This window comes from Odontomachus brunneus, unplaced genomic scaffold (genome assembly GCF_010583005.1).
Source record: "Odontomachus brunneus isolate Ranch 3 - 2012 unplaced genomic scaffold, Obru_v1 Obru_scaffold_123, whole genome shotgun sequence".
Classification (NCBI taxonomy): domain Eukaryota; kingdom Metazoa; phylum Arthropoda; class Insecta; order Hymenoptera; family Formicidae; genus Odontomachus; species Odontomachus brunneus.
In genome coordinates, this window is record NW_022639573.1 from 215,530 (window position 1) to 239,392 (window position 23,863).

Sequence of the window (23,863 nt, forward strand, 5' to 3'; positions counted from 1 at the left end):
GCTGGGAGGGAGGAGAGCGAGAGAGAGAGAGAGAGAGAGAGAGAGAGAGAGAGAGAGAGAGAGAGAGAGGGTGAGGGTGAGAAAGAGAAGGAGGAGGTAGAACTGTCGAATTGACGTACGATGCGAGGTGTATTAATTAGCGGCGGTAGAAAATTGCGACTGAGGATAGCCTCCGGGGTTGAAATCGTTATCGAGGGGTTTACCTCGCGATTTTGATTTAGCCCCAGCCTTCCATGTCAATTCTAATTGCGTTTGACAGTAATTTGGCAAGGGAGAGAGGGCTGATTGACGGCCAAGCCGTACGGCCACGTTCGCATCGCCCTCGCTCCTCTTACATTTTCTCCACCCTGTTTTTTTTTTCACCGATTTAACAATAATACTCCTCACATGCGTGTGCGTGCGCGTGTGCGTGAGCGAGCGGTCATGAGCGCGTGCTTGTGTATCAGCGCGTACGTTTAGCGAGGAGACAGTTCGAAACACATATATCCGATATAGAACCGCGGCCAATTAAATTAATGCCGATGTTAATTAAGCCGCATGCCGATCATATCATGTGACGTGTGCGAAATATGCCGTCGCTCCGACCATCATTATGGGAATGGGAGCATTCGCTGAGAGTCGGCCATAATCTGATCCCGACGCGCGTTTGAGAAAAATGGGTCTCAATCACATGTTAAAGTAGCGGATGTGCAATTAGATTCCAAAACACACAAGATACGAGCAGATAAGCTATTAGTTGATGCTGCTATTAAAATGAAGCAAAAGGTTAAGTTTGTTTTATTTTTTCTCTTATCGTTTTACCATCTTGAGAAAGCCAGCAAAACCTTATCGTACGCAATACGATACGATGACGCAGATAAGGTAAACCGAAATATGGTGCAGTTCTTATCAAAGTATGAAAAAATATAATATAGTCGTCCTTGACTCGCGCTAATAGAAAGCAAGCAGAAAATGCAAAAAAGCAGGAAATGAAACTTGACATTTTAAAGACAGAATAGCAATATCTTATCTGCTTGTATTTAACTTGTTTTTATTTCGTTTATTTTGTTTTAGAATTTAAAAATATATATACAGTGTCCCAGACTCTCCTCCGCAATTTTTGTGGGAACGTAGAACGAATTGAGATGAACATAAAAGTCCTATACCGTTTTGCGATATCCGCAATAAATCTCGAAATATTAATTAAAGAAAATTTATGCTTTCAGTAAGATTCTTTCTCTCAGTATATTCCTAAAGTTTTACACCAATAATTTTAGATGAGTTGTGTGTTAATTAAGTATAATAGCTAACAGCAATTTCTCGATATATATACGGAGAGATATAATTAATATTAATTGACTTCCTAATATTTTTTATAAGAAACGTCAATTCAAACAACAATACTTTATTTTTAATCCTGTTCTTTTTCACATGAAATAGTTTCTTTATAACGGTTTTATTACTTAGCATTTTATGGAACTTTTTTTCTATATTATAACATTAGGTAGTTCTGGTTGAAAGACACTTGTACTTGATGCTTTTTCTCTACCAGTTTTGGAAATTTTATTCGCGTTGATTCAATGTTCCATGATAAATAGAGTACAAATAGACGTAAGCAACATGTGCCTTTGAATTCAGTTATATGTCCAAAGAGAGTTAAGTGTGTTTAAAAATTAGAATTCGAGGGATATGTCACATTTCCCGGGCTTACCTTACATTAGTCGCGCGTCGCACGCGCGATTTAAAACGGAACGGCGAGGATCAGCCCGCGGGTGCCGAGGTGTTGGTGCGAGCGAATTAATTAAGCCATTAGCCGGTGCTGATGCACGCCTGTTAATCGTCGGTCACTAATTATGCTAAGCAGCCGAGATGCAGCGGGGAGACGCACGGTATGCAGGTGAACGCAGTGTATTACAAGGCCGTAGCACGTGCAGCATCATCATCGATCCGCGAGAGAAGCGAGAATGCGAGCGCGACGCGCGCCCCCTCCCGCCGTTGTTGCTACGTCGACGAGCAATTTTGCATGCGCCACGCTCATGCGGGCCGACTCCCTCAGCCTCGAATTCTTTCTGCGTCGCAACGATGTCCCACCGATAATTCAAACGCTTGTTCGTTCAAATCTATCTTCGCTACGTCGTGTGTCATATTTATTTTTCAATTTATTAATACTTCTCATCTACATCACGTTACGCCTATCTCCGCGAGATTACTCGTCGTGCATTTCGGTGTACAAAGTATCACGTGACAGAATCTGGCATCGCGATCGCAAAAGGATCGGAGCCTTTTCGATTGCAGCTCTTTTTTACATTGCAATGGTAGCCCGTCGATGAATTCAGAAGACCTTATTCGTCTAATGTACACGCGGCTTCATTAATGTTCGGATATTTATTAGATTTAAAATTACTACATGTTTTGGACTAGACGTGTCCCTTTTTACTATTTGTTATGACTGTCGAGTACACGAGGAATTGAGAACAGTGTTCGAAAGCAGCCATAGTAGTTTGACAGTTTGAGACGTAGTAAGATAACGTTTTGTTCGTTTATACGTTATAAATAATCAGTAGGAAGGCGAAACAATGCAGTGAAAGTATATTAAAGTAATCTGGATAGTTGGCACATGAACAATCGGTAAATATCTTACCAGAACCGTTATAACAAGAAGAGGGAGGAGAGTAAAGGAATTGGAAGAATAAGTACATATTCTTCCCCTGCTGATTGTGCGTTACGTATGAGCAGACAGAAAACATTAACTTGCACAAACTAAGACCGCAAAAATGGTTGCGTTTAGCAGAGGAAGCTGCCTTGCAACTATTGCAAAAGTTGTGAATCCGATTGGTACATGCTTTTAGATTCAACCAAGATTGAGAACATGCAATCGGATTCACGAATTTTACGACAGTTGCAAAGCAGTTTTCTCTGTTGAAGGTAACTATTAAAGGCCCAGTTCCACAACTTACTTTAACCGGAGTTTAATTTGTTAAAGGACTATCCAGACAAACTTGCATAGTCGTGTAATCCATATACATAAAGAAATTGATTAATCTAATGTAAAATGTGTCGAATATAAAAAGCATCCTTTTACTGCACGGATCATGATTGGTTAATTTTCTTATGCATATGTAATATGTAACTATGCAAGTTTGTCTGGATAGGCCTTTAACGAGTTGAACTCCAGTTAAAGTAAGTTATGGAACAAAGTCTGAACCTTGAACTGTCAAAGTATCACAGCTACTTTGGAATATTATTTCTGATCCCTCTAGTAATCAACAGTCATGATGAATGCATTTGTAAAAAGGAACACGGCTAGTCTAAATAGTAATTCTAAACTTAGCAAGTGTGTATATATGTGTGTATATGTGAGTGTGTTCGGGCATTAATGAAGCCACGTGCACTTTCTACTAACTTAGGTTAAAATCTTAACCTAAGACCTGAGTCCTAAGTCTCAGAGAATGTAACTCTTGGTCTGAATAGGATTTAAACTCAAATTAAAGGCTTTTATTGACGTCGGTAGACACGGACATAGATCTATCTTCGCGTGACGTTAATATATCTCTCTTGTTTTTGTATTTATTAATATTTCCCGTCTAGATCGCGTAGCTTCATGGGGTTACTTCTCGTGTGTACACGAGTCTCGATTGTCGCTAGAAATTGAGATCATGATCGCGAGAAGTGCACACGTGTGTCTCCGTGCGGAAAAGGAATGTCGCGTGGAATTTGTCGCGATCACAAGACGTCTCCTCGTGGCGCGATCTTCCTCTGTTTCTTCTTCCCTTTTTCCCCGTCGACTTCCTTTGTATCGTGCAGGCCGACCGAAATCTCATGGGCGTTCAATGACCCGACTTTAAGTTGGATACCCTCGGTACCGCCAAGGGTGGTGGCTAAAACAAAGGGCTGGTCTCGGGTTGGTCGATAGTCCACGGCCGCCAATCAGGCGAGACCTCGCCGGCAACCCTCGTCCTTGCGATCCTCCGCCGCGGCGAGGGTGGGTTAGATTCCAGAGAGGGTTTGCTCGTCCATGTAGGAGACAGACTTCGAGATCGAGAATCCAGGAGAACACCCACGGCTCCCGTCTCCACGGTGACGACTGGATGGAAAAGACGGGCCAATATCTTTCCCTTCTTACAGCGAGCGCTTTCCCCTTTGTCGGCCGGATCGCGAGTGGCCCACTCGATTCTATCGAAAATACACGAGGACGTGCGCGTTGGCTCCGCGCCGCGAAATGAAATGTATATTGTCGTTCTCGCACATTACGCGCACCGACGTTCACGGGGACATTACGGGAGTAAAAAGAATAGGAACGAAAAGACCCAACGGGAGCTCGCCTGGAAACGGACCAAGTAACGCTCCCTGTAAATTCGATGAGAAAACAGGGAACCTTCCAGATAGCGTCGCATATTTTACCCCGACATACGCTTAGCTTTTATACTAAAGATACGTAGTTTTTATACTACAGATTTGAATACTTTCTTTCAATGTAGTTTAGGACGTATCCGATGGATCAAGGAAGAAGCTGTTTTTGATTAAGTCTTAGAAGTCAAGTAAACATACCCAAACACATACCCAATTCTGGATATTCTTATTATTTTGCTTTTCAAATACGAATAAACTTCAAATAAGTATAAACTTTCGATATAAAAAATATATATATTTAATATACAGGGTGTTTTAGTAAAGGTGACAATTTTCTAGGAGCGTATAAATAAGATAAAAAATAGATCTAGAGGTTTATATCAGATTTTTCTTTGCAACGCAACCCTGTGTTTTTTCTGCCGAAATATTCACCTTCGAAATTAGAATCTGAACAGCGTTTTCTAAAAATAACTTTTAGATTGCTCAGCAAATTTTGATAATCTTTGTGTCATTTTAAGTAAAGGTTTTTAAGATAGTGCAATATATTTACTAAGTCAGGCAGCCAGGGAATAAACTATCCTTAAGTTTCTTAACCCCCAAACTTTGAAGTGAATAGGGCCTTTAATTTTAAAATATTTTCTTAGATTCTTTCAAAAATTTTTCAAAAAAGATATCCTTGTTTGATTTCGAAAAAGCGGATCGTTTATGAGAAAAGTGCACGTCAACAGTGTGAAACGTAAAACTTTGTTCATCTTAATTTTTCCAAATTCAAGCAATATAATAATGATTTCGTATAAAACGAAGTTGAACTAATTAAGTTAAAATTAAAAAATAAAATATAAGGTTTAATAGAAAATATTTAATAGATCCTAATTTCAACAGTGAATATTTTAGTAGGAATGCGTTGTAGGAAAATATTTTATATGAACTTGTGGGATTATTTTCATTTGATCTGTACTTAGAAGAAACGTGTTATTGAAACGCCTTGTATACATATTTTCTGTTGAAAATTCATTATTCGTATCTAAAACCACGAGAATGTCCAGAATTAGGTACGCGTCCGAAAATTGATACTTTTACTTTGCTATCATTGGATCTCATTGGTTATGTCCGGATGCCGAACGGCATCGAAAAGAAGTGATCAAACTTATCTTAAAGTTGATTATACCAGCAGAGCAAACAATAATAGAAAAATGCTAAATGAGATGCTTGAATCACAAATAATTAAATTACATTTATTTTGGTTGAAATTTTACATAGCTAACGTGAAATTGAGAGGAATATTACAAGACGAGACACTTGAATTACCAATAACAAAATTACATTTACACAGTTGGCTGAAATGTTAGCTGGTGTGAAATTTATATATGGTTGGCTCTCGCTCTCTGACTGTGCAAAATTTTAATATAAGAAGCTGAAGACGCTGTAAAGCGCCGATATAAATTTTCGCTCCAACGACAGGTGCGTTCTCCCTCAGCGTATTCCTCCTCTTTGCCGCCGCGATGCATTCGTTCGGATCTGAAAATTGCACGCGAACGCCAAACTTCCGGCGGAGCAGCCATGCTCTCACTCGCTCACTTTCTCTCTCTCTCTCTTTCTCTCTTTCTCTCTGCCTCTCATCTCCACGGTGACGAAGAGCGTTGGCAACGAAGACGGGCCAAGATCCCGCCCTTCCTTCGTACGTCGGCCCTCTTCGCTCGCGTCAGGAAATTAAACGCGGTCGGCCATTCGTCTTTATCCGAGGCGATGGCGGAATCTATCGTGGAAACGGCGATCTCTCCTCGAGAAAGTACAATCTCCCGCGACTCTCGCCGGGGCTCCCGAGAGAGCGTGCGCGAGCGCGAATTTGTTTCCTCGCGATCGGCACAGGGGAGTCCTGGATAATCGCGAATCTAGGCGACAGATCGCAACACTGTCCTCCCGACTGTAATTAGAGAAGTTAAGGAGCGAACTTAGTTAGTTAGCCCACTCCCCCGGAGCGTCGTGTCTTGCCGCCCTGACGGCGAATCTCAATCACGGCGTTTCCTCGCGCGTTCCCGCCGCCACTATCGCCATCGCCGCCACAACCGCCAGTGCCTTGTCGTCTAGCTTTAATTTCCGATTATCGCGAACCCCCATGGTCTCGAGTCTCGGCGGCGACGCGACGGTTCAAAGGCGACGCAGCGCGCAAGAAGAGGGTTGTGCGGATGCGCCGTCGCGGCGAAATTACACTACGCGGCCACTTTGTCTCAACGTATCTCGTTTATTCAACACTTATTTTTATTATACATCCTTACGCGTACGGTCTACATAAAAACTTATTAAAACGAGCTTAATCATATGTTCATAACTGGTTCTGGGCTGGGGCAGTCCCGCGCGGCCTCTCGATGCACAGTCGCCCGGCTCTAGAAAAATAAACAGGATATATTATATAAAATCTGTCCGGCTAGTAGATTCCCTTAAGATTACTATCTCTTGTTACGGCAAGAGACGGCGAGTGTGACCGGGATTGGAAAGTGAATCGAATTCGAGCAAATAACTTGCGTAAGCGAGTCAATGGACGCACGCCGTTGCCAATTATCCTCAGAACGGCAAATCGATTTTATTTTTGCTGCGGTATTTTTAGCGTTTTTTCTCTCAAGAGTTTTCAATTCAGTGTGTGTACACCAGCGCCATTGCCAATTATTCTCACAAACGCCAGTCAATCTCGTTTTTGCTATGATATTTTTTAGTATGATATTCTTTTCTTTTAGTCTTTCATTTAAAATTCGATTTCATTTCCGTGCTCTTGTATACGATATTATCCGAGGCGAAATTTCTATTCTTTACATCAACCTTGTAAATTTCGTCGATTTTGAAGGAATAATGGAGAATCTTAAGATGTAACATTTTACAGATTATAAATTGAATGTTATGGTTTTCTCTAGATTAAAAACTAACTCTAACTTAAAAAAGATTTTCTCCAAGTTTATTCAATATTCAGTATTTTGGTATTCTATCTGTATTTGATCTTTTCTCAATAAGCAATATATTGATTATGTAACTCGATGGAATATATGCATTGTGAGAGAAAAAATATGTAAGAAATAAAAATTATTTATTTAGCGAATTCTCTAATAACATGTTTAGTTATATCAACATGAAATATTTCTCAAATAAGATAATATATATTTTCTTAAAATCTTGGTCTTTCATAAAAACAATTTTTTACTCTAATTAAATACAAGAACTTAGATTTAAATAAATATGTCATTAGTACCCACCGAATAAATATTTTATTTTCTAGGTATTTTTTCTCTCAATGAGATAAGCAAATGTTAAATAATTAATATAGATAAATAATAAGATTAATGGCTAAATAATAGAATTGAATACAACACAACAAACTTCCTTCTTTCACAATATGTTCATTATTATTTTTCATTAGTATTGGCGGTGGAAATTTCAAAAAAGAATTTGAAAATTTAATAGGTGTGAAAAGCAAGGAATTGTAAGGATATGCATATATAATAGTTGTGTGTGTATGAACACACAGTATTAATATTATATATTAACCGGAATAATTAAATTTGCTTTCGGTACAATAACAATATTTATTTAAGCAGAAAAACAGAGACAACACTGGTGAGTTTAAAGTGAAACTTGCGGAATGTTTTGACGTCGATTGTTTTGATCTCGCGGACACTGAGATTACGTGCGCGTCATTGTCTGGCGGCCGACGACGGTAGACGATTGGTGGGGGAAGGTATAGCCATTTGTTTTAATATTCTCACGTGTCGCGTACTACACGGAGTACGCGTATCGGTAAGGTGGCTGTTAGAATTGTCGCCTAAAATATTTAATCGTGCTCTTTCGTCGGCATCACGTTACTCGCCACGTTGGCTGCTCTCAGCAGAGAAAGCTACTGTGCAACTGTTGTGAAATTCCTGAATCTGATTGGTGTATGCTTTTAGACTCAGCCAAGATTAGGAACATACGCCAATCAGATTCACGAATATTATAACAGTTACAAAGCAGCGTTCTCTGCTGAACGCAGCCGTTATTTCATTCTGCCCGATCGAATCGTATCTACGCGAGTGTCAGAGCCAGTGTCAGTGTCACGATGGAGTTTTCGACGCGAACAGAATCCTAAGTCAGGACTAAGCAGGGATACTGGACAGCGATACATAATATATTTCCAGGTGTGTGAAACAATTTATTGCATAAGAAAAAAAAGTTTCCGATTTTAACATACATTTGATGAACTTACCGAGAATTAAAATACCCGAAAATCAAAATCTAGGCCGATATTCGTAGTCTGTCATCATTTTTGACAAATGATTAGTTTTTCATTAATCTTTCTGATTATTCATCAATCTCTACCTACATCGTTTCAAGCGACAAAAAATATCGATCCACGTCTGAACACGATTTGCGATTGAATGCAAGCTTGTAATTAATTATGTTCTCAATCAAAGATCGTAAACGATTTATAGCTATGATTACTGGTTTTAGAATCTAACGAGAGTCTCACAAGTGTCGTTTCTTGCACTTACTTAGTAATGCTCCTTGGACAGCAAGTCTCGTCTTGTTGACGTCTGCTAATGGCTTTTTTCCGCTTCTGTTTATCCTTGCTGTTATATCGAATTCAAATGTAGGCCTCTATTGGTACATATTTTGTCGGGCACACAAAACTATTTTATCTCTGCCTTTACAACTTCTCCCTTTTCACACTTTCTCAATTTCCAAATCGTATTCAAATTTCCAACGCTAATATAAAAATAATAATGAGGAAAGAATTATGAATAAAAAAAGATACTTTTTTATTTATCCATTAATCTTATCGTTTATCCATGTTAAGTTACAATATTCACTTATCTCACATTATTTATTTGCAACTGGATAGATTACATAATGATTATACTGCATTACGTAATGATTGGAATTCACAGTAGAGATTAAATACAGATAGAAAATGTCGAGAAATGGTCGAATATTCAATAATTCTGAATTAACTTTTTCTTTAAGACTCAGCATAGAGAAAAAGCAAATGACCACACTTGTAGCATGAAAATAATACAGTAGACTGTATAATGTTATATCACTGAGAGAAATTATCCGATAAGAAATTAACAAACAGATATTTCCGATCAAAATATCAATTATCCGATTAGAAATTAAGAAACAGATATTTCCGATCAAAATACCAATGAATTTTTCTGTCCGATCAGGAAACATTCGAAATATCATAATCCGAAGTAAACATAAGAAATATCGGTTCATGATTTTTTGATCGGTTTATCTTATGAAATGTCATTATTATCGGAAATATTCAATTAAATTTAATTGGATATCCTGATCGCGCGGATATAAAAATTCATCGGTATTTTGATCGGAAATAATTTTGTTAATTTGTTTCTTCGTTTATTAATTGTTAATTTGTTAATCCGTTTATTAATTTTTCATCGGATAATTTCTCTCAGTATATTTCAAGATTCTCCATTGGTCTTTCTTCATTAAGAGAAATTATCCGATAATAAATTAACAAATGAATATTTCCGATCATTTATTGGTGAATTCTTTATACGATCATCCGATCAGAAATATCAGTTCATAATTTTTTGATGGGTTTATCTGATGAAATGCTATTATAATCAGAAGTATTCGATTAAATTTAATCGGATATCCTGATCGGATATAAAATATCATCGGTATTTTGATCGGAAATATCTGTTTGTTAATTTCTTATCAGATAATTTTTTATCGGTATTTTGATCGGAAAGATCTGTTTGTTAATTTCTTATCAGATAATTTTTCTGAATGTTTGACGAAATATTTATAGTTAATGTAGAAGCAAAATTGAGTAGACACACATTTAGATGCAATACCGTCGCATCTTGGAATAGCATTTCGAGATTTTAAAGTTCACGCATATCCTGAGAGAAAATATATCTAAAAAATAGCAAATATTTATTTGGTAGATACTAATATAACATATTTATTTCAATCTAAATTTTTTTATTTAAATAGAATATACTATTGATTTCGTGAGGAACTGAGATTTTCTTAAGAAAATAATATATATTTTTTTATTTGAGAAATATTTGATATTTGAATAATATCAATACAGATAAATATGTACTCATCGAATAAATATTTATTGTTTTTTAGGTATCTTTTCTCTCAGTGTCAAATTAATTGAAATTAATTAGATTAATTTAAAAATCAGTCGCGTAAGGAGCAGTGGGGAAAATAAAGAATAGCCTAGATCCAAACACGCGCGGTATTTCTTCCGAACGCGCGGCTCATTCCTATTTTAACAACCGTCGCGAAACGACACTAGTTGTTCCAGTTTGTGCAACAGTAATGTATTTATCACACCGATAAAATTCAATGCCACGCCGTACTTGTTACGCCGAGAGTTGTTTAAAGTTGGGGGGAAAAAGGGTAACGATCCGCTTTTGTAAATGGCGAACAAAAACCGAATGTAAATGGCTGTCGACGGTCGCGTTGATGAAGAGGGTGGCATCGTCGACGAAGTGGTAATATAAACTTACTGATTGCAATTGCTACCGCGCGCACGCAGTCTTTTGGGGATACACGTTAAAAAAAATGCAACAACAACCAACAGCGTGCATACAGCGCGCGCGAGCCACTGTTTCCGCAGATCGATGATCGTTTGTCACGGCGTGTCGAAGCGGAGCGATTGCGAACTTTTTATTAACCCCGCGTGTCCCACGAGCTTTCAGCTTCTCTCCCTCTCCCCTCTCTCTCTCTCTCTCTCTCTCTCTCTGTTTTATGTACACGCCACGTGTACTTCGCTGTTAATAATCGACGAGTAATTATCTGAGGCGGCATCTCGATATTCGATACTCTTTTTGCTTTACGATACGCCTTTCTCGTCAATGAGCACGCTCGATTATAAGCTGCAAGATGTGTTGCACGTCAAGTCGAGCCTTTAACATTATTAGGAATCAAGCGTAACATCTGAGATAGAATTAGAAAGCTACACTCAGGACCGATTTTTCCAACTAACTAATAGTTAAATCATATACATTGTATCATATACAATTAAATCGTATGCAGTAGTTAAATCATATGCATGTTAAATCATATGCAATAGTTAAGTTAAATCTTGTTTTTGTCTAATTTAAAGGAAGAATAAAGACAAACATATGACATATGTTTAACTGTTAGTTAACTGTTAGTTAACTTACTAAGAATTTGCAAAAGTCGGCCCTCAGAGGAATAAACATATAGTAATGGCAACTACATAGGTGACAATTATGCGAGTTTTGTATGTAGAATTAATATACAATTTAATAAACTATTTCGTAGAGTTATTGAAATTAAAGCTTTAGTTGTAGTGACTTTATGAAATAGATAATAACATACATACAAACTCGTGTAGTTGTCACCTGTATAGTTCTCACAATCACGTTTCTCTCTGAGTATAGTGTAAACGGCTTTCACTCACACTGAAAGCTTCAAGTTCCGTCTCTAGTATTTATTTCATTACCCACGAATATGGATACCACTGATTTCTTGTGAAATATTGCTTGAGTAAATAAAAATTACTCATTACTTCCGTAATCATAGATTATTATTATCTTTTTAAGATTAAGGTTTCTACTGTGAATCAAAATTACACAAATCTTTTTAATTTCAATAATTCTACGAAATAATTTATTAAACTGTATATTAATTCTACATATAAAACTCGCATAATTGTCACCTATGCATAGTTGTCGTTACTATATGTCTATTTCTCTGAGGGCCGACTTTTGCAAATTCTTAATAAGTTAATTAACAGTTAAATATGTCATTAATATTCCGAGCGAATTAATACGCAATAATAATAAATTTCTATATAACGATTATTGATACATTATCAAATGTATATTTGAATCCGCGAACATGAAATAAGTCCGAAGATACTTATTGTTTTGCTCTTTTACGCGTCAATCGTGACCGAATGAAATAAGAATCAAAATGATCGTGATTCTTGCAATACGTTTCTTTGCATTGAAATTTTTTTAGGATTTATTTATATAGCATCCAGTCCGATTTCCTATAATAATAATTATTATACGTTCTGGAATATTTAATCTCATGATGATCTTCGTAACAAAGTAAAAACAGAAAAAGAAACACAATCGAGCGTTTCTCGCGGAAAACATTTCTTGAGATTCCCTACGATAATGATGCGTTCTGATTAAAAGTATAATATTTTAAATATGCAATTAGAATTGAGTAAAACGTGTATTGAGTTCCCAAATAATCCCATTATTTTTTGGTACAAAATTTTTTTATTCAAAATGTTTAAAAAATATTTTATTTCTTCTTTTTTTATTCTATGGAATACAATAGTTTATAAAAATGGAAATCCCCTATTTGATAGTATAAAAAATATTGACGATACCGGAAAAAATTTCTAGTTTCTACAAAATTTCTACAATATTTTGACTCTAAACAGGAACCAAAATTGGGAAATTGCAAGAATAGAATTTCCAATTGATATCAGAGAGGAATAACTAATTCTGGGACAACTTTGAGTATTCTAATCGGACTCTGTGTTGTATTTAGCAAAATCTTGAGAAATTTCTACGCGGCTCGTACGAGAAAACCGCGAAGAATACGTCGTCTCATCGTCGTCGTACATTCTCGAGTCCACTTTTCGAGAATACCGATCGCGAGACATCGCGCGCTCACGTTTCGAAATTGGCACGAGATGCTGAAGAGCGCCGCGCGTGTCGGATAAATTTTTATCGGAGCTCGCTCCGGCGTGCCGAGCTTATTAAGCCGTCCGTCGGTCCGCTCGCTCGCTCGCTCACTCGTTGGTTCGTCGGTTCGTTGGTTCGTTCGTCTGATCCTCACAATGGCCGTCGAACGGATGGAAAGCCGCTGCTGGAGGGAGGTATGGAAGATCCGGACCGTACCAATCCTCTCTTTCAGTGTAATTATTTTTACGCGAGTCGAGAGAGCTCCTGTCGATGACAGCCACGACTGGAGGAGGCGGAGGTGGAGACGAGACGCGGCGACATCGGTGTGTCGGTCCGGCGAGAGGCGACATTGGTTTCAACGAAGGGAGACGAGACGGCAGGTGGAGTCCGGGCTCTCTGGTCGTCCAGATCGTCGTGCACCCGCGAGTTGCGGCTCGCGCTCGCTCGGAAAGAGGAAACGGGCGGAAAAGGTGGGCGCGCGCGCGGCGGGCGCGGCGGGCGCGGAGATGGGACAAAGATCGGTGTCATTGGCAGCATCTCGGTGAGCTGGAAACTGACAGGCGGAACATGCGACTGAAACACCTGGCGATCCGATGGAAAACCTCGCGGCTGTCAAGTAGGCATGAACGCACTGTCGTCGACGTGCATGGCGCCGTCGACCTTGAGTATTCCCGCAGAAGAGATCCGGCCGAAGATCCCGAGCCTCTTCTTCTCTGAGGATAATCTCTGAGAAACGCGCGCAGCAATATTCTGAGATTATGTTCTCTGAATTCCTTGCAGTGAAATTGCACTTGGAAAACTGGAGTGACCACCGAATCATGCGAATTCGAATGACTTTTCACTCATAAAGAGCGAATCCTTCGTTTTGAATCGTTGCGTGAGTCTTTTCACTTGAAGTTTTGAAGAGTGTGTCTGATGTACTTCACCGCCATAGGAATATATTCACTCCAATTGATTGAAATATTCGCTTACATGAAGTCAGGATCCACTTTACTTGAGTGAAACATTCATTCTTGCAATTTCGAGCGACGGTATTTTCACAATCGCGCTTCGAGTGAAGACTCTGCCATTTTTCACTCGTTTTGAGTGAGAGTACACTCTAAGAAATTAAAAGGAAACTTTTTGAATTTTTCTTGGAGTGAAATTTCACTCGAATAGCAGAGTGTCCACCAAGTCGTTCGAATTCGAGAGATTTCTCACGAGTGAAAACTGAATTTTCCACTCCGTATCGTCGAGTGAACTCCGTAACGTCGAGTTTTCACATGGAACTGAAGAGTAAATCTGACATACTGCATTCTCACAAGAACACATTCAATGTAATTGATTGAAACATTCGTTTATATATATGGATTCAGAATTCACTCTAAGCTTCAGTGAAATATTTACTTTTGCAATTTTTAATAGCGACATCTTCACAATTGCTTCGAGCAAAAATACTTTGAGTGACGTTCCACTTCAAGAAACTTAGAGAATACTCTAATAACTCATATAGATTCAAAATATTTGTAAAATACTTTGAGTATTTTATTGAATGAAATTATTTAGAAAGTGAACTGTTTTGTAAGTGACTGTTTTGGTTAATTCTAATGTAAAATAAGACACAGCAAAAGTATTGGAAGACTTTGTGCTTCTCACATAGAAATTAGCATGTTTGGAATATTAATCTTCTAACTAAAAGTCATCACTAATTTAGTAGTAATTCCAAGAAATATTCTATCTATCTAAACCCTGAAACCTTTCTTTTTTGTTTCTATTTTGTTACTCTTTAAAAGAGTATATTGAAAACCGAGCAAAAATGGAACCGGGAATTGATGGTTGCATTTGATTCTCCTCATCGAGACGATTTCAACGATAGGTAACACATGAGGTCAACTCGGTTAGGTTATGACAGTGAAAATGGCTAGCGAAGTTAGGTATTCTAAGGTGGTTGGTGACGCAGTGGTTAGCCATCGATGCAGCCCACGCGGTCATGGGTTCGAGTTTCGGTCTTTGCGTGGCCAACTTGATTTTTTTATTTTTTTATTTTTTACAACTCAAATGGCCAATGGTATCCCGAATGTCTTCAGCTGCGCCATCGACCATTTTAGTGTACCTAATTTCGCTGGCCATTTTGACTGTCATAATCACCGAGTTGACCTCATGTGTTACCTATCGTTGAAATCGTCTCGATGAGGAGAATCGAATGAAACTATCCTGGTTCCATTTTCACTCAGTTACCAACATTCTCCTTTCTTGGAACGAAATTTCACTCGAGAGGTAGAGTGACAGCCGAGTCGCTGGAATTCGATTTATTCTTCACTTCTATAAGACAAATTCTACACTCTGGATCGTTGAGTGAATATTTTCACTCGAAATTGAAAAGAGAAGTAGAGTTTCACAGAGAAGTAGAGTGACAGCCGAGTCGCTGGAATTCGATTTACTCTTCACTTCTATAAGACAAATTCTACACTCTGGATCGTTGAGTGAATATTTTCACTCGAAATTGAAAAGAGAATCTAATATTCCACCGTCATTCCAATGAATTGAAACATTCACTCATACGGAGTCAGAATCTACTTTAATCTTGAGTAGAACTTTACTCTTATGGTTTCGCCTAACAGTATTTTCACGATCGGCCGCGAGTGAAAATATCTTTCACTCGCTTTGAGTGAGATTTTACTCCAGGAAATTTAACGGGTACGAAGATCATCATCGTGCGGAGATAGATATCCTCGCGTCGCGCTTCTTCCTCAAAGTCTCCTTCGTCTTTTCCCTCGCGGCGAGATTACGATACATTTTCGCGGTGCATTTTTCGCGCATGAACGAGACCCCGTCGCTTCTCACCGCCTCCTCGCGGCCTCCTCGTAAGATTCCTCAATGACAGCCGATTAAGGACGATTCGCCGCGAGATTGGGAACGACGTCGTCGGCGAAACGTCGTCGGCGCGGCGGGAGCGACTTCGGGGCCCGCTTCGTTAATTCCTGATTTTCTTCGGTCCGCGTCACTTTTTAATTGACGCCAGAAATTGAACCGGAGAGCAGGCAGCGCTCCGACGACCGGTCGACCGGCCGAACGACCGGCCGGTCGGCCGCACGTCCATTCTTGCAGAGTCATCCTGCGCGCTACCTCGCCGCCTCGCTCCCTCGAATCATCCACGCTAGTTCTCCTCGTCCAGGATCGGATTAAGCTGTAGGCAAAGTGGAAGATTACACCGCCGGCCGCGTGAGCCGTTGCCTCGCGATGGGAGACGCGTCGCGCTATTATCCCGGAATATTCGCTTATTACACGTACATCCGCGGGAAAAAAAGATTCGGTACCGCTCTATTATGCTGCTGAGCCTCCGCAGGCGGCCGGGATCGATTTTTCCCGCCGGGCAAATTATTACGTCGCGAGTCGCCGTGTACAGCGGCGTCTCTTCGTGAGGCAGCCCCGCGACTTTCTGTATTCGCCAAATTTCACGTTTCCTCCGCTTTGAAGCGACAGCTCTTGGACCTCGTTCTCGAGAAAGAGAGACAGTGTTGTGTAGTGTGTAGTCGCGCGAGTGCAGGACGATGGATGGACGGGAACGGGTTCGGAGAGCGATTCGGATTTTAAATTGAGAACCCCGCCACGCATATATACGTGAACACACACATACATACAGCCTCAACCGACTCGTTTTCATTTACTTTTTACTCACCTACGGCCAGGAAGCAATTATTCTTATGGCCGATTGTACTTTCTCCATTGCGTGGAGCTTGGACTTTAATCCGATTCACCCTCCAGCCCCATTCATGCGCCCTTATTATTACGCAGCCTAATTTCAACAGGTTTTACTCGCGAACTATATCTCGGGAAATATAACGCACTCATTGCTCGCAGCGTACGTATATCTTCTTCGTAAGAAGCAAGGATCGCTTATATTCGCTTATGTAAGTGTCAGTATTTTCACTCGAAACGGTAGTGAAGATAGTGTTACTCGAAATTACAACAGTGAAGTTTCACTCAAGCTGACAGTGAATTCCGACTCCACATGAGCGAGTGTTTCAATCGATTGAATGCGTTGTTATGTGTGATGTGTGATGAAGTATATCAGATTCACTCATCAATTTCGAGAGAAAATGTTCACTCGACAATTCTTAGGATGCAATCTCATTCGAAAAATAGAACGAGCATCGAGCAACTCAAATTCATGGGATTTTTCATTCACATAGAGAGAGTGAGTTCTTCACTCACAAATTTAGGAAGAGTACTCTTTAAATTTCTTGAAGTGGAATCTCATTCAAAACGAGATTTGAGATGAAAATATTATCACACGAAATTGCAGGAGTGAATGTTTCATTCAAGCTCATAATGGATTCTGATTCTGATTCAACGAGTGTTTCAATCGATTAGAGTAAATATGTCCCTACAATGGTGAAATACATCAGGTTGATCCTTCAATTTCGAGTGTATATGTTTACTTAAAGTGAAGATTCAGAGTGAAGAATTCACTTCATATGAATGAAAAACCTCTCGAATTCGAGTGATTTAGAGCTCACTCTACTTTTCAAGTGGAATTCCACTCCAATAAATTTAGAGAGTACTCTCTAAACTTTCTAAAGTGGAACCTCATTCAAAACGAGAAAAAAGAAGTAATATTTTCATTTAAAATGAAAATAATACTACTCGAAATTGCAGGTGAATGTTTCACTCAAGAGATAGATTCCATATCAGCGAATATTTTAGTCGATTAAAGTAAATATGTTTCTGTGACGTTGGAGCAAATCAAATTCATCCTTCAATTTTGAATGTATACGTTCATTCAAAGTAACGATCTAGAGTGAAGGATTCATCCTATATGAGTAAAAAATTTCTCGAATTCGAGTGACTCGGTGCTCACTCTATATTTCGAGTGAAATTTCATTCAGTGAAATTTAAAGAATGCTTTCTACACTTTCTAAAGAAGAATTTCATTTAAAACGAGGGAAAAAGGTAGAATTTTTATTGAAAGCAACGGTGAAAATACTGCCACTCGAAATTGCAGAAGTAAATGTTTCACTCATAATGAATTCTGCTTTCATATAAGCGAATGCTTCAGTCGATTAGACTAAATATGTTCTTATGATGATAGAGCACATTAAATTATCTCTTCAATTTCGAGTATATCGTTCACTCAAAGTGAAGTTCAGAGTGAAAAATTCACATTATATGAGTGAAAAACCTTTCAAATTCGAGTGATTTAGAGCTCACTCTACTTTGCAAGTGGAATTTTACTCCGAGAAATGTAAAGAGTACTCTCTGAATTTTCTGAAGTGGAATCTCACTCAAAACGTGAGAAAAGAGGTAGTATTTTCACTGGAAGCGACAGTGAAAATATTACCACTTCTGATTTCAGGAGTTGCAATGTTTTATTTAAGCTCATAGTAGATTTTGATTCCATATTAGCGAATATTCCAGTCGATTAGAATGAATATGTTCTGTGATAGTAGAATATAATCAGATTGACCTTTTAATTTCGAGTGTATGAAAATGAAGATTCTGAGTGAAGAATTCGCTCTATATGAGTGAAAAATCTTTCGAATTCGAGTAATTCAGTGCTCATTGTATTTTTTGAGTTAAATATCTATGAGAAATTTAGAGAGTGCCCTAATGGGATTCTCAATTAGTATCACAGTGGAATAATTAACTGTGGGATAAATTGAAGCATTTTAACGGGAATCTATGCCGTGTACCTAGGAAAATATTGATAAGTTTCTATGGAGCTTCTTGCAAGTTTCAGTCGCTTTCTATTTTGAGACATTCCCGAGCTGTCAACGAATAGATTTCCTTCATGCAATGAAAGGAGCGAAGGTAGGCGACTGAACGAGCGTCGCGGGATCCACCGTAGGATCCAGCGCGTGTACCTAACGATTGTGTAAGAAAGCACAGCCTCGTAGGGTTAATCATCACGTAGGCCAAGCACGCGAACAAACCGCGCGCCGGTGTCGTCCTGAGCGAAAGTGACCCTTGATCTTTCCCTTCGTAACGACCTTCTTCTTCTTTTTCTTCTTCTTCATCACCTCCTTCTCCGCGCTCGCGTCGCGTCGCGTTACGGCGAAACGGCTAACCGCGATTCGCGCACTCGACTCGAGAAAGGAGGCTTCGAGCCGCGGGGCAGTTCGAACTAGCGCCCAGCGTTGAAGTTCGTTACACAGCGTGACTCGGCAAAGCCGATTTCTCGGACGATCTGCCTCGCCTCGCGCCTCCGACGGATCCTCTTTCGCCGCGCGCACCTTCTTCCTCCACCTCCACCTTCTCCTTTTCTTCTCCCTCCGTCGGGACTACCCGAAGAAAGCTGTCGCGAGCTACCCGTCATTAGCGCCGTAATTGCCGAATTCGCAGTCGCGCGATCGCATTTAGCCGCGCGATCGCACGGTTATTAACCGAACGAGATCCGCGCTCAATGTTACTCGCTCCTCTTTCGCGGCCGCTCGGCGAAAGTCGATCGTGCCGATCGACGGCCACTTCTGGCCATGATCGCGGTCGCTACCCCTCGTCGCAAAAATCGGTTTTCATCGTGGAAAATTGCACTCGCTCAGGAACGCGACGTGGAATATCGATACATGCGAGTTGGCGAGCTCGTCGCAGACTTTTCTCTGATTTCCGCGTCACGGGAGTCGCCACGGGAGTCGCGTTTCTTCTCTGAAACTGTGTCCCGGTGCCCGCAACATCGAATCCGAACGGTTTCAGGCAGGGTTAGTCTCACGAGTCTCGCGCGATCCGCCTGTCGGTCGTGGAATATGCCATTATCCGTCCGCCATTTCGCCAGTGTGCCGGGACTACGAAACTCCACGACGACGTGTTGCAACTGTGAAAGGCGCGGGGCTTTGTGATGACTGTTGCAATTCACCCTCGCGCACCGACTAGCCCCGCCTTCGCCCGCTGCACAACGTGGCCGCGAATCGCGACGGCGACGACGACGACGGCGACGACGACGGGGACGGACGGCGAGTCCGACCGCGCGAAAGTAAGTCGCCGAGAGTGTATCGCCCGGCTGATTAAGAAAGTGTCCACCTGACCTATCCTGCGATCGTTAACCGCGACATATCGGCACCGTGGAAGAGAGAGATAAATATACAAGGTGAGTCACCTAACGTTAGGTTAGCTTCTAAAATATCTCGGCTGTTTTTATGCTGTTCTCTCGTAACAACTTAGCTTCAATTGCAATAACTACGAGTTATATAACAGTTTATTAAACCGTGTACATTAATTTTGCATACAAAACTCGTGCAGTTGTCATAATATAATAGCTGCCACCATCATATATTTTTCTTTAAATCTGAAGGAAAATGTGTAGCGAATAAATTGTGTAGTTGCACTGAGAAGAAATATTTGAAAACTTGTTGATGGGATATAAAGTTTATTTCTGTGAGATAAGGTCTATTTTTGCGAATAAAGTTTATATCTTATAAATAAATTTTCAAGTATATTTTTCTCAGCGCACATAATGATCATGTCCTCGTGATCATTCAGCTGTTGCAATAACTACAAAATAGTTTATTAAATTGAATACGTTAATGTTACATGCAAAACTCGTGTAGTTGTTACTTAATAATTACTTTTATTGTCATGTCTTTATCTTTGAATGTACAAAAAAATATGTAAGGAATAAATTGTGTGAAGAGGTAAATATTGTGGTCAACTATACTGAGAAAAAAATACTTGAAAGAAATTTATTTGTAAAATATAAAGATTGTCTTGCAGAAATAAATTTTGTTTCTTTCGGAAAGAAACTTGATATTCCACAAATAAATTTTCAAGTATTTTTTTCAATGTAATCCTTTCGACCACGTAATTTATTCGATATAGAGAAGACGAGGCAAGTTCGCTACCGGGATAAGTTAGCAAAATTGATTATTTCTACTGTTCTTTAGCAAATTTTAAAATCAAGCAAGCAAAGATTTCAAAGCCATTTTTGACATGTTTAAAAATCTTGCTTGCTTAATTCTGCTTAATTTGTTAGGAAATAATCGACAAAAATAATCGGTTTTGCTAACTAGGATCGGTCTCCCCTACATTTCCTTTAATATAGAAAACAGAGATATTTTGGAATATAACCTTAGATGACTCACTTTGTTTAAATAAACAGATACGTTTATTATCGTTCTCTAGGGCTTATGGCTCTCGCGCACAAATTTCCGTAACCATATAAGACATAAGCTTAAGCTGAAAAACCAATCAGGATATTGCTTTACATAGAAGAAGATAAAAATAAATAGAATTTAACTAGAACTAGAATTACAACCGGTTGGATTCTATATACCTCTACATAGTCAGTTTTACCGTCAGTTCTATCTTCTTCTAGAACACGCAAAGATAAAGCGATATCATCCTGGTTGGTTCTTCAGCTTAAATTTACACCTTACATCTACGGAAATTTGTCTGCGGGAGTTCTTAGCCCTTCAGGAACGTTTACAAGGAGTAAAACGTAAGATAGAAGAGAGAGAGAAAATAAGGATTCGTCTTGCATATGTGCGTTCTTTCCTTACTGTCGATTATAGGGCGCGGAAGGATCGAACGAATAAGGGCGAAAGAGCGAGAAGGTGAGACTGAAGAAAGAAAGAGAGGGAGAGAAAGAAGAAGGGAGGCAGGGAGGAACAGGGAGAGAGAGCCCTTCGCGTGGAAGGAACGGCGACGCCGCGGCTAATTACCTGAAATAACCCATTAGTCCTGTATCCACCGGGAATTACGAGGCAACTGCTGAGACAGTGAGGGCGCGTCGTCTTTGACGGGTTAATCTCGCCCAAGGGCCGCGCGCCTTCCGCGCCGCCTTCTCTTACCGAGGGGCCGCGCTGCTGTTTCCATGAATCAGCACTATCGCGCACCTGAGAAAAATCGCCGGCACGGAACGAGCGAGCGGGCGAGCGATGCAGATCCGCCGAATCGATTATCGTCGTAATAAGCCGTGCTATTTGGGCGACACGCGCGTGATCCCGGAGCCGTTCGCAGTACCGTGAAACGCTCCGACGTTGCGCGACAAAACGTCCTGCTCGCGACGTTTATCAGGAGCCATGAGAAATCGCGATCACCGCGGTCGGAGCGGCGATTTCAGTTCGTCGAGCGGAACGCCGCACTACGTCGCTTCAATTTTCTCGACTTTGTCATCGTTATTGATACTACCCTCTTTTGTTCCTGCAAAGGACGACATTTAAGCCGGTCCCGCCGGAGTGTGAATTTTATGATCAGTTGTTACGGAGAATTATTACAAATCTTCTCGCATGGAAAATTCTTAGAATTTATCCAGCATAGTTTCCGATTAGAATGCTCAAATTAACCCAAAATTGGTTATCTCGCTACGGTACCGAAATTGGGAATTCCGTTCCTATAGTCGGCTATAGAAAAATTTCTGGGACATACGTCTCTCATTGGAATTCAATTCGATTCCCCAAAGCGATTATGAGCGCTAAGAAGGGAGGAAGTGTAATATCTCAAATATGCAATTTTTTAAATTTCTTATGTAGGCTATGCCTTTGATTCGTTTCATGTTGTACAAATCTTTGATTTTACGATTTTACTTTGAAAGATTTATATGAAGCCATCCATTTAATAAGCACGCTTCGATTGCTGCGACCGCTCGATTTTCGCGCTTATCCGGACCAACGCGTCGCCATTCCGTGGAAGGAGGGTGTTCGACGTGTTTTTCAACCGGGAAGAGGTCGCGGAAGAAGCAATCGGCGGGTGTGCGTCTTCGGGCAACAACTTCGTAGCCCCGGCGGGGCTGAGGGCCGCGAGCGAAGCGAGAGGAGCAATCACGGACGATTTCATAGCTGTCACCCTCGATGGAGGACTTCGGGTTCCATTTCGAGGTTCCCGGCTGGGGAGATCCGTGTGGGATGACGGGGCGCATTCCCCTCTCTCGCCTCGGAGGAGGCTTTCCTTCTCGAAAAAAAATTCGGGATACCTGTCGAACGGGGAGGAGGCGCGCGTACGTAGCTCGCACGCGAAGTCGCCGTCGAACGGAGGCCGTCCACCCTCTGACGTTTCCCCAACCTGACGTTTCAATTTTTAATCGATCGTATAGTGCGACGCATCGCGTCTCAATACGCGCGTAATGACGCATATAATACGTAATTATAGTAATCGAAGTCGCGCTCGTGGAAAAGATCAATTCGTTCTCTCTCCCTCATTCTCTCTCTCTCTCTCTCTCTTTCTCTCCCGTCTTTTTCTACATGCATAAAGTAAAAGAACCAATGCCTGGACACTAATTTTGTTTCTTTTTTTTAATGCTATACTTTTGTTGTTTTGCGTTCCTATAATTGGCATTCCTATAAAAGGTATGTATTAATTTACGTATTTTTTACTAGTGAGAAATTTTTCCTGTTTACTAAATATACAATAATAATACTAATAACACTGGTACTTAACTCCGGACATTCTTATTTCTTTGGCCTTTAAATATTAAATTCCTTTTTTTGCATTCCCATATTAATTAACAATTAATTGACTCTTTATCTGATTTTTTATTAACTAATTAAAGAATTAAATAATTTTCAATTAACTAATTAAAGAAGATTGGTGAATGATTACGCGCGATACAGTAGATAAACTGCTTAATAGCAAGGCGTGCTTTTGTCTACTTATAGACCAAGCTAAACAAAAAAGTCCTGCGCCATTTTGTAAATAACTACGTAGATTTTGAGTTATTAATTGAAGAAGATTGCTGCATTATTGCAGACAATCATGCATCAATCTTCTTTAATTGATAACTCACAATTTTACGTAGTTGTTTGCGAAATGATAGAGGAATGTTCAGTTTAATGAGTTCTACCTGTACACTATGGTTGCATAACGAATTGTCGCATAGAGCCTTTGTATATACATGTATCTATATATATATATATATATATATATATATATATATATATATATATATA

The 23,863-nt window shown here is 39.9% G+C and overlaps 1 protein-coding gene and 1 long non-coding RNA gene across 5 annotated transcripts in view; one reads left to right on the forward strand and one right to left on the reverse strand.

The window, feature by feature from the left end:
* LOC116849656 overlaps nucleotides 1–23,863 on the forward strand; it is a 293,934-nt gene that overhangs the window by 93,608 nt on the left and 176,463 nt on the right. The window lies entirely within an intron of this gene.
* The window catches only part of LOC116849652 (transcription factor Sox-1a), a 218,211-nt gene that overhangs the window by 14,105 nt on the left and 180,243 nt on the right, over nucleotides 1–23,863 (reverse strand). Inside the window, exon 4 of one of the 4 annotated variants that reach the window (XR_004379185.1) lies at nucleotides 6,561–6,713. The exons of 2 other annotated variants lie outside the window; for them this stretch is intronic. Coding sequence is in view for 1 of the 2 variants with exons in the window: in XM_032827013.1 (XP_032682904.1) it covers nucleotide 6,713 (1 nt within the window). In the remaining variant the exon portion in view is untranslated. Of the gene's footprint in view, nucleotides 1–6,560; nucleotides 6,714–23,863 lie in introns of those variants that run through there. One more of the 4 variants, XM_032827013.1, reaches the window with a different exon arrangement.